This window comes from Zosterops lateralis (genome assembly GCF_965231275.1).
Source record: "Zosterops lateralis genome assembly, chromosome: 4".
Lineage (NCBI taxonomy): Eukaryota > Metazoa > Chordata > Aves > Passeriformes > Zosteropidae > Zosterops > Zosterops lateralis.
This window is the reverse complement of record NC_139765.1, coordinates 44,329,899-44,346,486: the sequence shown is the minus strand read 5'-3', so window position 1 is coordinate 44,346,486 and position 16,588 is coordinate 44,329,899. Positions and strand designations below refer to the sequence as shown.

General features: G+C 37.6%; 1 protein-coding gene across 2 annotated transcripts in view; it reads right to left on the bottom strand.

Moving 5' to 3' along the window:
• Positions 1 to 996: 996 nt before the first annotated feature.
• The window catches only part of NELL2 (neural EGFL like 2), a 136,218-nt gene continuing 120,626 nt past the window's right edge, over positions 997 to 16,588 (bottom strand). For both annotated transcript variants that reach the window (XM_083860688.1, XM_083860689.1), the window contains 4 exons: positions 7,992 to 8,185; positions 6,835 to 7,011; positions 4,465 to 4,689; positions 997 to 1,752 (listed from right to left, as the gene is read on the bottom strand). In XM_083860688.1, coding sequence (XP_083716814.1) covers positions 1,702 to 1,752; positions 4,465 to 4,689; positions 6,835 to 7,011; positions 7,992 to 8,185 — 647 coding nt within the window. In that variant the 3' untranslated portion in view covers positions 997 to 1,701. The remainder of the gene's footprint in view (positions 1,753 to 4,464; positions 4,690 to 6,834; positions 7,012 to 7,991; positions 8,186 to 16,588) is intronic.

The window sequence follows — 16,588 nt, the reverse complement described above, 5'->3', positions numbered from 1 at the left end:
TATCCCCTAATCCAAAAACATCCAGTCCTCAGTAGACACTGAAGGTTCAAGGGAATGCCTGCTGGATACATGTGGTTGCATGAGTTTCCTTTGGTCTCCTGCAGTACATAAAACTGAGGTAGCATCTGATTGCAGAAAATAATTCTGTTTTGTAAAACCACAAACATGGACTTCCCTTGTAAGTTCATATAACACAGAGCAATATTAATGGAAATTTCATGACAATCAGGTTTCAGGTTTCATGACAATCTACTGAACTTCTAAGAGAGATGCCAAAGAGCAGTAAGGCACTTTGAAAAGAATATGAGTAATAAAGTAGTATTCAAAGAACGTTGTCATCTTGGGCATCTTCCTCCTCTCCTGTTCTGTCTCCATTGTTTATGATGCATTTTCAGCCTGCAATTTGTAAGCATTACTTCATTCTTTATTTCTCTTTGATAATAACATAGCTTTGGTCACATAGCCTCCTTTATTTACTTTCCCAACAGAACAGTAGTGACAATAGGGTTTGCATTTTTGAAGTAATCCCCACGCATTAAGATACTTACACAAACAGCAAAGAACAGCTGCAGAGCTTACAGAAGACAAACTAACCCTTGGCAGCTGGAGAGAGGGGGAATTTGGAGAAGATCCCCTATAAATCTGAACGGATCCAAGTCACACACAAATGGTCTCTACTGACTCTGTGTGACAACATCCTGATGGTACATAGGATCTGATCTTTAGGCATGTGAACTTGCTGTTTAATCCACTGTAATGACAAATTACTTATGTGTATCTTAACAAAGATAAGACATGATAGGCATAAGGCTATGCTGGGCATAAGCTCCCCCATGTAGAGGAGCTAGACAGGCAACACTTCACCTGTACTGTCCACATTCCCAGGAATACTGGCAAAGAAGTAACAGTACACATGAAAACTAAGTCCTTGAAAAGGAAAGATGGCACAAACAGAAACTTAAGGTAAGAGAAATATTTATTTAAATTTGCACAAGAACGAGCTTATACTGAACAAAGTCAATCAAGAAATAATAGTAAGTGCAGTAAAACAAGGAAATATTGATGACTTTTCCCATCAGAAAACATTAAGAAGCCATGCCTGTGCATCACGGGTTTTCTTTTTTTTTTCTTGTTTTGTTTTTTGTTTTTTACAATAACTTCTTTTTTTTCAGCGCACATACTGTACATATCACATCTTAGCTGCTAGGTTCATTATTCCTGAAGGCTTCATCCTTTTACTCAAACATCTGCTAAGTTCTGCAGTAAGCAATCAAACACATTTGTGCAGTTCCAAATATGATTATCTGTAAATCTGCTGCATCTGGTCAAGCATTGGACTCTCAAAGATTTGCAAGACCCTGTAAGAGCTTCTAGTTGATTTTAGATCTTGACATCATTATGTAAAGCATTACAATGGGTCACTTTAAACTAACCTAAACATTCTGCACAAGGATGCCAGACAGACAAATAGCCAGAAGACTTGGGGCTAACCTCATACAAAGGTTTACATATTTGAGCTTGTCTTGAGCCCCATGAATTTCACTCTGATTCAGGTAACCGAGTTCATCACATATCTGCACTTCAGATAGACAAAACCAACCTAATTTTGTTTTAATTTTGAACAATTTTTGGTTTAAAGGTTTATTTCTGTGAAGGAAAATTCTTTATCCAGAAACTGCTTGTGAGAGATAGCTGTTGGTGTCACAGTTCCTGAAGGCACTGTGGATCCACTGAGCAACAGACATGGCCATTCTAAAAGATAGAAAAACAGAAAGAACAATTGAAACAATTTTCATTTTGTACAAAACAAGTAAATTTAACAAGCTCAGTTGTTTGCAAATACCCATCAGATTTCAACGTACAGACTTGCAAAATACAAAACATGTACAGACTTGGATCAGATTCATGACATTGTCCTCATGTCCTTATGTTGCCCGAGGGAACAGGCTATTATGATCCCTCTAATTGCTTGGCTTGTTGTGGTCTGTGTCCCAGAGCTACAACACTCAAACTGAAAGAAGCTGGGATCAGTGGAAGGAATGCTCCCAATATAAAGGTATCAGGCATCTGTTCAAATTCATAAAGCTGTTGAACAAGACAAGGCACTTGGGAGTTCTATTCAGATCAGGCAGAAGGGATTCTGGGTTTTATTTAGCCCTGAATGCTTCAACTTCATGTATCCTGGCTGTAACACCAGCAAAAATTAATCCATGAACTTTTTCCAAATAGTCCACACATTCTTATGAAAATACTAAGGGCAATTAAAGGAACAGATTGCCTATGGACATCATTAAAATATGGGAGAAATAATTTCTGAATCTCTACTACTTCTTAAGTCTGATTCTTACAATGCAAATAAAAAAATGAGTATTATTTATAAATTAGTCCAACTACATTCAATTGAGTAAACTGACAGGAGTTATCAAAACCAAGGTCTGAATAATTCGAGCATTTTCTTTCACTTCTTCTGTTATGGGAAGTTATAATCCTACTCTCTCCTTTCTTGTGATTAGATTTTTTTTTTTTTTTGTGGCTAAGTCTGCTTTAGCTGATGCCCAGGTTTCTAAATTCTTAAAGGATTTGTGTAAACCTATTTTGCTACAGCTTGTTTAAAGAGGCTTAGACTGGAGCTTTGACCTTCCATGAGATGCTTTACAAGAGAAGAGTGGGGTGACACAGGATGAATGAGAAGGAACACTGTACAAACTGGGCACACCACTAACCTGATCTGGAAGGAATGGGCTGCTTGCATGCAGAACTGCAATACTAAAATGCTGGCAATATGAGCAGATAGTGTATTGTAAAATGAACACTGCTTTGTAAAGAGAACTGTGTAAGATTTGGGCTTGTTTAGGGACAAAGTGGTACCACTTCTTTGTTAGGCAGAGTCCCACCTGAGTCATTAAAATTCTAGAGTTTGGCAGAGTATCTGTTTTAATCCTCACTATATTCACAAGGCAGCAATGGATTAGATAAGTCTGTATATGTGTTTACACTGAATTAGTCAATGCTTAAGGTTCAGTCTTTGCTTAACACAAAAGGCCAGATGGGAGCAGCACTTAGGTGGCCATGATCAGAACTGATACATGCCTTCTGCCTTGCCACTGATTAGCAGCACAAGAGCATAATTCCCAGCACTGAGTCTCAAAAGTGCATTAGGAAGGAACCATACACAACAATTTATTTTACAGATGAGGCACCAGATGCATAAGAACCTTAGCAACTTGCCTCAGCAAAAAGTAACTTCTAGCATTGGAGCTAGTGTATAGCACCAACTACAGACCCCAAAAGTACAGGTTTCTGCCTGTAAGCCTATTTTAACATCCCCTAGGCAGCAGCTGGCTTTTTAACCATTAGCCAGTCTGTCAGATTGCAGGATTTTCTTCTAACCACTGACCCATTCTGACACCAGGACAAGTGCTGACACTTACTTGGTGCATACCATTGCCCTTGAAAAAGGACTGTGCCTTGGCAGCAGCACTTATTGCACATATTGCAATCAGGCAAAGCAGAGGAAGGAAGTGATGCTTGACAGCTTCTGCTGCCTGATCACACAGAATTCTCACAGAAGGAGATGTTGAAGATAGATTTTTTTTTTATGAGCACCTTTTCAAGTAGTTAATTGTACCATGTATTGGAATTTGGGAAGCATCTTGCTTGGGAAGAACATAGAATAAAACCTAAAATCAACTGTGAATTTTAGCAATAATTAAATAACTATGCATGAATCCTGCTCTCTCTCCTTGGCTGCTGTGCAAACTGTCACTGTTGTCACTGTTCAGTATCGGGTGGCAGAAAACACAACTCACTTTATGATCTTATTTTGAATAGAAGCATTTCTGTTAAGCCCTTTTTCTTTTTCATCCTCAAACAGAGATGCCAGAATTCACATATGCCCATAGCCATTATTTTTTCTTCTCAGACAATCAATTTTGTTGAGTACAAAACCAGTAAATGTTCTAAACGCGTTGATTAATTTTAAAATACAAAAGCTATGTAACCCTTTAACTAGTCCTTTTATTCTGAAAACAATTACTATTCTCAAAAAGCTACTCGATCAGTTCCAATAACACTATGGCATCACACTGAACAAATTTCTTGTGCCAAGTCTAAGCTTATATAGCCATACTCGCATGTTTCCAAGATAGCAGGGAGCTTGGAGCTCCATGTTTAGACTCAAATTGAGCTATCCTGGTGGAAAAGCAAAGCCCAGTACCGTGTCTACAGCACTCTGCAGCATGAGCTGTTGTCCTGATTCTGATCTGCTAGCACATCAAACCGTGCTTCTAGCACTTGCAAGAGTACAGTTAACTAAGCTGAACACTTTCACTGTCATCTCTGCTGCTTTAAAACAAGTGAAGACACAACTGTTCACTGACCAGACTCAGTGCATTAATATTTATGTGCCACAGAACAAGCTGGGAAGAAGCATCTCAGCTTCATCTTTATAACTTTTATTATTACCTTGCACTGGCAGAGGGTGCACTCTGTGCCATGCTTAATCCAAGAAGATCCAGTGAAGCGAATGACATTGGTTTCATCCAGACATGTTTTAGTGATGTCGTTGCGAACGGTGTCGGCCTGGCAGGGGTCAGTGACACAGCGTGGGCAGCACTCGTTCTCGGGGAGGACACTGAATTCACAGTCCACCTCTGGGCAGGGCAAGGGCCAGCAGTCAACTTCTCCTTGCTGTTTTCAGAAAGAACAAGATACTATTATTAGCTCTTATTTTGTTCCTCATCCATTCCTCTGAATCAGCATTATGTTTCCTAGCTGGCTATTTTTTCCCATCTGGTGCTGTTCAGAATTCAGCACAGAAAACACTGATATTCACTGACTGTGGGAGACACAGTAGATCAGATGGTTTTTTTCTGCATGCCATTCAGGAAGTATATTAGATTTAACTTAGTTCAGTACACTCTCCAACAAGCTGCAGCTGAAAATTCTCCATAAAATTATGCAATACAGGATTGTGGCCTGTCCTTGTGAGGTCTTCTGCAAGAGACAGAAATTGTAACATGACTGCAAAAGTGTGCCAAAATCTCCAGTTTTGCCTAGTTCTTCTTACTCACTATGTGGACTGTTGGCTTGCCAAAGAAAGCCCTCAAATTTATCTCTGCCATGGTTGCAAATGCATTGGCTGGATTAAGGCTGTCAAGCCACCAGCAGCCCAATGTAATGGGGAACACCACCACATTTTCAATGAGAGGACATCCACCCACTTGCCAACCCCTTAGGATATTATAACCAGAATACCTGAAGTTCCAAACTTTATCACACCTTCTGCATGGTGGGTTTAGTACAGCCAGGGTAAGAAAAGGTTTGAGCAGAGACTTGTGTTGGGCCAACATATCCTTAGGGGAAGTTACTTTATGCCTGAACACAAATCTAAAGACATTTAATGAATCATATTGGTTACTAGAAGCTGGAGTCAGCTTCCCTTCACTCTGGACAAAGGCCAAAGTTGCAGATCTATTGGTCAAAGAAAAGACTCCACAGAAGTCAATAATGCACTTTTTAATTTTTTTGAGCAGGTCCATCTCTGACTTCCAATTTATTCAGCTCATTTGAGCACAGATTTAATAGTCTGGACTTAAGGGGGCAAAAAGAACAGCATTTAGCTCTAGGAAATCAGTTTATTCAGAAAAAAATGTGTATAAGTCTTTGAGAATAAGGTGTTTGCTACGTCCAAAACAGAAGCTGAAAAAAAAAAAATCACAGACACTTGTAACAGCTCCAAATTTCCTCCACTTGTTGCAGAAAGTATTGTGAAGTTAGTCTTTTAAAAAATTCTCATCTGAGTCAATTTTCTTCTTTTTGAATTACATGATGGTAAGAATGAAAGCAATCTTTTAATCCAGTCACTGATCTCAATACTTCAATCTATTTTTTGCAGTGATGGACAGTACAAGGAGTAGACAATGCTTTGTCACCCCAAAAAATCCATGATCACTGAAGGAAAGCAGACTTTTGCCACAGAAGTAGCATCTCAAAAAAAAAGGAAACATCTATTGAGATCCTAAATTGCAGGTTGGTTGTTTTTTCATTTTTAAGGCATTTAATGAAGCACATGGTAATCTCTTTAAAATCCAATCTCCTAACTGGATTTTAGCAGTGGTAACACTGAAAGCACAGTCTACAGAAATGGGCTTTTGGCTGTTATTCATAATACCCTGACAAGCCAAAGCTGCTACATGGACCAGCCTTTATATTTGGACATAACTTGTGAAAAAAGATAGTTGTTTTTATCTTGGGATTTTCTCTGATACAGAAACTTCATGAGCAGAATTATGCAGAATATTTTTTGCTTAGACTCCAAAATACATGTCTAGGAAAAAGATTACAAGCTTTAAGAGGTGTGAGTTTTTTTCAAATTTAATTTAACTGTTTTGATAAATGCAAAAAGTCTTACTACTCTTCTGTTACTCAAAATGTCTGAATAAATAAATAAGTTTTAGTTTACCAGCATCCTTGAAATTATCAGCTGCAATAATAAATACATATTTAGAATTTCCTTATAGAGCTTCATGAGTCTCTGAATAAGTGAACATGAGTGTTGCTGTGTAGGTGCCATATCCAAATGGTCTCCACTCTGCTGAAACCACCTTCATGATTAAGTAATTTATATTATATCTCTATTGCATCAAAACACATTTTTGATGGAAACTGGACAATACTGACAAAAATGCAGGAAAACCAGATTTTAATTATCCATGTACTTCAGGGAAAATTAAGTGGATGCTAACACATGAAAATGCAACTGTTCACAGATCAGTAGAATATCTCATATGTTTTTTTCCCTCCTGTCTCCACTGCTGTAATCAGGAACCTTACCAGACAGCGGCACTGCTGACAGTTCTGTATCCAGGAATCACCACTGTTATAGGAAAGCTCCCCACTCTGATGTAAACATTGACTGCTGAGCCTTGGGTCACACTCAGGACAGCAGAAGAGGTCAACGGTGGGATTTTGGCAGTCACACACCATTCGCCGGCACATCACATATCCATTCTGATTTTAGAAGAGAGACACAGTGATGGCAGAAATTTGCACAACTCTAGCCATACTCCACCCAAAATTTTACTTTTTACCATGATTCAAAGCCATTAGCAGCTCTCAAGTTTTCCACTACACAGCATCTTTGTCAAAATACAATTCAAACCAACCCAGAAACCCCAACACAACTCTCAGTAACAACCATAAAGTTCCTCTGTTGTCTTATACACATCCTTCATTCAACCAATCTCCAGGCAGCTCTCCCCTGAGGTGGTCAAACCCAAAGGTATTTTTCCCAAGGGTTAGATTTTAATGGATTGCTCTAAGTTTGTAATTCTTATACAGATGCTTGATGAATCTTGCTTTAAATTTCCTAGAATATCACAGTTTCATAGTATACCAGATTGCAGGGTGTCAAGGAAGATCAACCCCTCTGTTCTGTAATTGTTCACATAGGAAGATGATAGGTGATCTGAAACTAAACCGTATACACTAAAGTCGAGCTGCTGAAATGCTCAGAATACTGTCAGCAATGTTTTGGCCCTTCATTCTTCATCAGCATTTAGCTTGGGACCAAACTTCCCACAGCAAACATTTGAGAAAGTTAAGCTGAATTATTCTGCAGACACAGAAACTACTTCTATTTATAGCCATCTGCTGGAGATAGTGGCGTCTGTCTCCAGCCCCAATAGGTGTCTAGACAGTTTATTTGCATGAAAATGCTGTTACTCCCACCCAGAGAACACAGGTGGCATCTCTGCTAATGGAACAGCACTATCATCCTTCTCCCAGTATCATATAATAAACTTCCAATGAATGTTTTGCTCATGCAGGTTGGAGAGAGAAGCTATCTCCAAAACCTATGTAATATATGATTTTATTTCTGTGGCTCCACACATGCACCTGAGAAGGCAAGAATTTCACTTGGATGCTGATGCTCTGCCCTTCATCCCTACCACCACCCTGCAGAGGCAGCTACTTCCATTTGTACTGACCTGGCACGAGCAGACAGAGCATCTGTCATTCTCCAGCACCCAAATCTGACCATTGTGCTTGATTTTGCCATCATGGATGCAGTCTCCTGTGCAGTTCTTGCCATGAGGACATCGACAGTCATACCCACCATCCAAGTTAAAGCAAACAGTGTCATTGGCACAGCTATGCCTTCCAGTTCCACATTCATCAATGTCTGCAAATACATGACACAGAATGCTCTTAGACCACATCCAATTAACAAAAATGTTCTTGTGGCAGTCAATATAAATGATTCGTAGCCATTAAGGCCTTAAGCAGAAAATTAATTTGTACTTCACCAGAATGGGGAGAACTTAAAAATTCACAAAGAATATTTTACAAGTCACATCAGCTTTTTTTGATCATGATTTAACCTGATAGTTTGAGTTTGCTATACTTATAGCATTCTAAGTAAATGCTATTGAGTATGGTAGGTAGAATGAAGAAACCACAAGAAACGTGAGAGAAAGAATATTTCTTAGCTCCCTAAAGAGCCTTAGTTTGAGGCAACCATACAGGAGACATCTTATGTGAAACAAGAACAACTTCAGAATCTTGTTCTTAAAACCTTTTGCTGGCTCTGTCTTGCACATTGGAGTTCACTTGATGAGAATTTAATGTGAAAGGTGATGTCTGACCTGTAAGCTCATTTAAGCAAGCACACCATGCTTTAAATTTCATCATTCATTAGAATGTGAAAACTAGAATATTTTAAATATTCAAGTTGCAGTGACAGCTATAGCCCTTGTGTCTAGAATAGAAAATAAAAAAAATCATGTCTCCAATGAATAAAAATAAATTACTTCAAGACAAATATATCTCAAAGAATTTAAAAGTACTTTAAAGGCCTACTTTGTCAAGGTACACACAATTATTTTGCAAAGGTAAGCTAGCAGCACAAACCACTTTCTACTCAAATAGCCTTTATTTAGCTTTTTCAGCTGCTCAAATGGAGAAAAATGATGGCAGAAGGAAGCTTCAAAGGGGCATGAAGTAAATGGATACATGCAACAAAAAGTAGAAAATAGAGTAAAGACTAGAACTACAGTGATTGTAAATATTGAGATATTGAGTTCAACTCTAAATACAATTTCTCAACAGTATGGCCCAACTTCTTGATTAAAGTTTATTAAAAAGTAGTGCTGTTACAATTAAAAGTCCACCAGATGAGTGAGATAAAATAAGCAATATGGTTATGCATGTATCTTTCACCACCAGCATAAACATCTCATAAAAAAGAAATACTCAGCTTTGGGTTCAACAATGGAAATGAAACCTCCAATCCACCTCAAGCTCATTCAGTTTAAAGCAAAATAATTCAATTACCATTTCAATTCCAAGTGTGGCTATGGTCAGAAACATTAAAAAGTTAACAAGCTGCTAACATGAATATGAATTGGGATGAAAAACAGCAGGGAAATTATTAGAACTCTATTGTAGAAATCAGCAGCATTGTAGATTTCCTTCCAATACTTTGTGCAGTAACAGTGGCATCATCTTAAAAAGAATTGTAAAATTACTAGGATTTATGGGAAGATTGAGTGAAATACCATTTGAGAAGAAGTTAAAGGACATAGATTGCTCATCAATAAAAGAACATCAGCAAGAAGGGATAAAGGGATATAACAAAAAAAATATAAAAAATGAATAATCCAAAGAAGATGTGTTGAGAGCTTATTTCTCCATATTGGCTAACACACTAGACAAGAGACAGTGAATGGAACTGAAAGACAACAAATTTATGCCTGATAAAAGGAAATAACTTTTCATACAATGCATAAACAAACTATGACACTCACTGCTACAGAATCCTAAGAGGCAAAAAACAATCACCTAGTAAAAAGTGTATAAAGCTAGCAAGAATATTCAATTTTCAGTGCTAACAGATTTTGGGAGAGAAATTACATTTCATACATTAGGGCCCATGGTCCACTTACTGATCTATCATATAATCCAGAACAGGCATATCATCTCAGATCTCTGCATCTTCTACCTCATTGCCTTCTGAGGCATCTGGAGGCAGACATTGTTGTAACAGGAGAGAGAGAAGATAACTGGGACCATGAACCTAATTCAGTGTGGCTGAACAGCTGAAACATCACTGGCGCATCAGACAGGGAAACCCACCCCAGCAGTCAGGATACATAACCAGTGAACAGGCAGCCCTGCAGAGCCTGTCCAGACTGTGAACTGGGAGGTTTTTAGGAAAGTAGCTAACAGGAATGGTTTGAGTGATGCTGGTTTGGGCAGAGGAGACAGATGGAAGAGGTGCTCTCTCCTTCCAATATTTTCTCTTAAATCCAGCCAGAAAGTAATATAATCTTGCAATTTAAAATTAAGGTATAGCTTTTCTTAAGTCATGCAATAACAAGAAGAGACGCAAATTCTGTTTAATGATTCAAATTAACAGCAACATTATCTTTATTATCAAAGTATTTTTTAATAAATTGCTTTCCAAAACTTGCATTCATTTGTTTAGAACGCTCTTTTGTACGTAACTTTCACACAGATATCATAAATTTATAATGACACTTCTCAGCAACCTAGATAGTTAACAGAAGTTAACGTACTTAATGAGATAACTGGACAAAGTTCAGCTGTCATGTAAATAAGAAAGGTTTACTTTAAACAACAAATAGTGATCCTATAAACACTGACTCTGCTGTCGGCACTTGTACACAAGTCTACTTCACAATTTTCCCATGAGAAAAATGCTTCTGAGGTTTATTTTTTAACACAGTCACAGTAACTGAAAATAATGGAGGTTTCATCATTGACTCTGGTATTGAGCTGAGCTGATCTGGCACTGAGAACTGAAAATTCCCAATCTTGTTATTTTCAGTTGTTTGATTCATGAAAATGAATGTTCTGGATAGGGCAATTTAAATATCCCTAGTCACAGCAGGAGCTATTTACATTTTGATTCTAACCTAATCAGAAACAGCAGTGTGTTTATGATGCAGCAAGAGAAACACCAACTTTTCATGCACGAAACTCTCATCTGCATTATTCATCCACATCAAACTTCAGGCATTATCAGCAAAGTACTTGCACACAAATCATCCATACCAAGCAAAACTTTGCTCAGTTTTTTTTTTTTCACTTTAGGCTTTTAATAGATGGTGACTCATGTTACTCAAATTGTGTTTACAGCTATAAGCAGCTATGGACAAGGGACACTGGCTGCTGCATCTTTTGTGTTTGAAAAGGAAAGATGGAAAGATTACAGATTGCATATTCCACTATATCCAGCCACAGAGCCATTTTATTGCTGCTCCCATGCTGCTAACAAAACACACATACAAACAACTCCCAGCTCCCTCCAAAGAAACCAAAACCAAGAAAAGCCCCAAAGAGTCCCCCACAAACCACAAAAAACCAAATAGTTCACTTCAGGCTATTTACAACAGACTGCTTAAGAATCAAGCAGCTTGAATGCTAGGACATTAGAACATTATGTCTCAAAACACTTGGAGGTTTGCCTCAGTTAAAAAAAAAATTAAAAAAATAAAAAAAAAGACAGAAATTAAATGTAACTAGTTATCTAGTCCTAAACTGAGAATCAGTTCTTATTTATCTAACCTATATGAAAAATTACAGCAGCTTTGATCTGTCTCATTTTTAAGGATTTTCCTTTTGTTACCATCATCTCTAGGTAGAACAATGTTGCAATAACAAAGGAATATCATTGGAGAAGAAGTAGTGATACATGGTACAGAAACTAGGAGTTAATTCTATTACAAATTATTTACTGCCTACACAGGAAAAATACTGGACTAAAACCATACAATACAGTATGCAGAATGACTAAACTGCATTTGCAGTATTTGTGAGACTGTAGAGATAGAAAACTCAAAAAAAAAGGGAATTTCAATTGCTCCATGTTGCGACCCAACATTGTATTTAAGAGATTTACTGACTGTTTCTAGGAAGAGGTAGTCAAAGAAACCCAGAAGGACAAAGCACCATTTCTCTCCACCCTGAGCAGCAAGCAGTCTCTGATTCAGAATGTCTCTACCAAGCAACTACTCTACAGTGGTGACTAACAGTGACCAGAAGTTCAATAACCTTCAAGGAATTTAAAAGGCTTTAAAAAAAAACCCTCTGTGGTAGTGTCTAGATTCAAAGAGGATATTACATTAAAATGATGAATTTCAAATATGAATTAAAACTAGCAATCAAAGGGTAACATTTTCAGATAGAAAGATGACTATTTAAAGATACCATGTCACAGATTCAAAGTTTACTATACTATATTAACAATATTTTAAAGAGAGATATATTTTATATACTGTAATACTTTTATTCATTACCTTATTTGCACAATACATGCCCTTAAAGGAACTATGTGTCATGGAAGAAAAGTGGTCATTGACTCAAAGATTAATATTAATTACATTCAACAGTGATTAATATTAATGTTAAATAATTATTTATACAAAAGGGATTAAAAGGGATAATTATTGCATAAAAGGCAGCAAAAAACGGTCAGCTTGTCACAATGGAGAGTTGTCCCAAAGAATTTCCCCAAGAATCTGTACCAGAATGTGTGCTGCCCAATATACTTACTCACCTGGCGAAATGGATGAACAGTGCAACGAGTAACACTGTTGATAATAAAGTATTAAACCCAAATATTAAAAGTGAATTATAGAAGTATTTTGTAATATTGAGTGAGCAAACTCAATATATGTCAGATGACATATTATTTTCAATTGAAAAGTGAACGGGGAAATAGCTGTTTAAAAATCATTTCTGTCTTTTGGATGTATTCTGGAAAAAGATCTTGGAACTACTGTAGATAGCTCTACTAATAGCTAAATTATGGCAAAATGGCAAAAACAATGGCAAAAATTCATCATAAACTCACAAGGAATACAAATAAGGCACCATTTTAAAAAAGCGAAACCTGTGCACACCTTGCTAGGAAGTGACAAAAGGCTCAGAGACCCACTGTGATATAGGTGATGGAAAATTGCAGCTATCTGTGCTCTGATGAAATATCCAGACCTACATGCAGAAGACTCTCACAAAGCCCTGAAGGGTCTCACTGAGATCAGAACAATTCTGATATTGGTTAGACTCTCATTTTTGTAAAGAAAAGGTGAACATTTGTATCGCTGAGAAATATTGGAAGAGATGTTTTGGGAGGGTGGACAGTTCCTTTGCTCTGCAGCAATTGAAGTTTCTCAGTTACCTTTGTTCTGAGGAATAGCATTAGCTCAGCAAGGTGAAAGTACCAGGATATCTGAGTACTTTTTGCTTAAGGCAAAAAAGGAAGGAGTGCATTTGCTAGGGAACCCAAGCTCGTCTGGGCAGAAAGTTCTATTTCTGTTCTTTTCTGTCCTGAGTAGATGTATTGACTGGTGTAATCACGCTTCAAAGAGTGAGTGAATTGTGAATAATTTATTTGTAGGTTCATGTAAGCCACCTGTGAGAGTGCTTACCAGATGTGGAAGATGAAGAACCGAGAATTCAGATGTTGGTAACATCAGCTTGACATAAATGTTGTTTCCCTATATGGTAAATGTGTTCAAATTGCTGTCTTATAATATAGAGTGGTTAAGCTTCTATTTTATCAGTCCTTATATAAAAGATGAGAAACTGAAAATTTTGTATTCTTCCCAGCCTCCACAATATTGAAATACTAATGTGTCTCCATATCTGCCTTCTGTTTGGTGATGTTGTGTTCCCAAATTCAATACTGAAGTCTTAATGCCTATAGCTCTATTTGGGATAAATTGATAAAAGAAACAAGTCACTATATTTGTTGTCCTTTAATTATCACGAATAAAAGCAAAAGAATTTTGATGGAGCTTTGTGACTGCTAGTAAGGTTTCCTGCTGAAAAGTAGTGATTTTTATTTCCTGTTTCCCTCAAGTGCTATCAAAAACAAAGCTTCTGATAAACCTAAGTGTAGGAGTTCAAACTGACAGTGGATTTCAACTTCAAGAAATCTCATATACTAGTTAAAACACTGGATGTAGCGTGAGATAAATTGAGACATCCTGACAACCAGCAATTCCTCTGCCTTCCAGATCCAGAGACATAGATGCTGGAGTGACCATTTTGGACTTTGCTCAGTCAGTAAGGCTGGGGAGAATACTGAGGCTTGTAATATGCCTCCATCCCTCATTATCCTGGATTTTTGAAAACAGATTTCAAGTTGAGCTTCAGCCTCTGTGCTGTTAGGCAAGCTGCTCTGTCACACAGAGAAGTAAGTGATTCTAATTCTGGAAGCAGGATGGCAGAAAAAAAATACAAGATACTTCAGAACAGAAAATCCAAATGGGAGTTCACATATGGATAAACCCTTACAACCAAAAAAGATTCTTTTATGAATTGGGCATTCTGGATTGATCTATCCAAACCTTTCATTTGCATCTGTCTCATTTAAAGAATGTAGTACCTGCTGAGAGTGAAGGCACATTGATCTCATGTTCTATACTAACAACAGCTGGTACCTGACAGATACTCTTGGTAAGTCCTAAGGGGCTGCCTTAATTAGGTAAGCTTTCTTTGGATGTGGATGCGTGCCAAATGTCCAACAATTGATGAGGCATAACCTGCACTATTCTGGTATGAACCAAAATTGCCTCCCTTTTCAACTGATTAAGGAAGCTTTTAGATATTGCAAAGGACAAATTCAAAGGAATCAGGATGTTACACAGAACTGCAGGGCAAACATTAATGGGGTCTGAACTTTCTTATTTTAGGATTTTGCCCTCAACTGTTCCAGGTTTTTTTACTGCAATGAAGCCTGAGGATGCAATATCTGCTCCCTTAGCCCAGCTCTCTTTATGAAATGGTACATAAGAGACAACTTTCAGTACCAAAGAAACTATAAAGAAAAGCTGTCGCATGCAAAGAGGAAGATACCAGTTAATATACCATACTGAATGCTATATTTACATATACAAAATTTAAGACTTCCCAAAGCCATACAGTCTCAAGGACTACATGGCTGATATTTCACTTTCCTGGAAATACAATGAGGCATAACATAAATCTATTTCCAAGGGAAAAACAGCAAGTGCTGCTAAGAGATTGAAGCCCTACAGTTGCATTTCTCATAATTTCTCTCAGTCATTTTAATAGACACCAAAGGTCTACCTAGAGATATAATGTGAATCAAAACTATTAGCAAAGAGATCTCTAGGTCTTCCATTGCCGGTAGGTACAATAAAATGGGATTATGAATTTTTGCATTCATGTACATTAGTCAAAATACTCAATATTCTCAGTTGTGCCTAAGAAGCAGCAGTAGCCAAGGTCAATAGATGTGTAAAACAGGCAATTCAGTAACTATTACTTCATCATCAAGCACTGACAAAGTCTAGTGCTACCAAGGAGCCCAGCTCTAGGTAGGAATATTTAGTATGATGTCCTAAAAGGGGTAGGTGCAACTTTGGAATTCAGCTAAAATAAGGCTATTAAGGAAATGTTCCTGTGCACTCGTGATTTTAACAGAAGTACTTTCATGTGGATTTTTAAAATTGGAAGCTTTGCTGAAGGAAACAAAGAACTGATTACAGTGGTCACTGAAACACTCTGTGTAGTATTATCAGCACATGTCCAGGGGACACAAACAGACCCAGATTTGAGGAAGATAATGTAAAAAAATCAAGAAAGACAATTTAAATCCACACTTCCTTGGCTTTTACAGGTTTTTTCCTCTAAAAGAAGGAACTTGCTTTAAAGCAATTAAAACTTAAAAAAAGATGAGTCAAGTCAAGCCTATTACACACTTTATATAAAACACTACTTTGAAGTAGTTTGCACTTTCCTTCTATACCTCCACAAGCTAAAGCACTTGCACAAGAAGAAAGTTTCAAGAGGATGCTGGTCCTGGATAGAGTTGAAAGTGAGAATTGGAGAACTGCGATTTGCAATTTGAGATTAGTGTAGCCTGGAAGCTGCTGCCCCATTAAAGTGACTGTCTAAAAGACCATTCACCAACAGCTCAATCTAATCACATCTAACCAGGGGTTACTAAAAACTATCAAAAGCAATCCATTTTCTTCCGTCTTTAAACCCAGTAGGGAAATCTATTGCAGTGGAAAGATCTAAAAGCAGAGAAGACGATTGCTTCTGCACTACTCTTGTGCTACTGCAAGTTCAACTTTCCACACTGCAATGGATTTTAGGTTGTCTCTTCACACCCTTTCTGGTTTTATTTTTATCTGGGACAACATGTCCCATGTTCCAATCCAATAAAAAGTGATGTGGTAAAACAAATCATATATCTAACACCTTCCTCCCCATCAAGGCCATGGATGGGATCCTGAGCAACCTGGTCTTGGGGGATCTTCTGTTCCTGCCCAGGGGGGTTGGAACTACATGATCTTTAAGGTACCTTCCAATCCAAGCCTTTCTATGTTTCTATGATCTCAAGTTACTAAGGATTCCAATGTTCGGCGCTGCAATCAATCAAACTGAAAGCATTCCAGTGTTAGTCACTAGGGTTATTGGCAATGAAGATAGTTTCCTGGCATCTTTGATTCCATTCTAATTACTTGTTATCCTCTGTGTACGTTTAATAAAGAGCTGCTGGCTCTTTGTAGAAAAGGTCAAAACA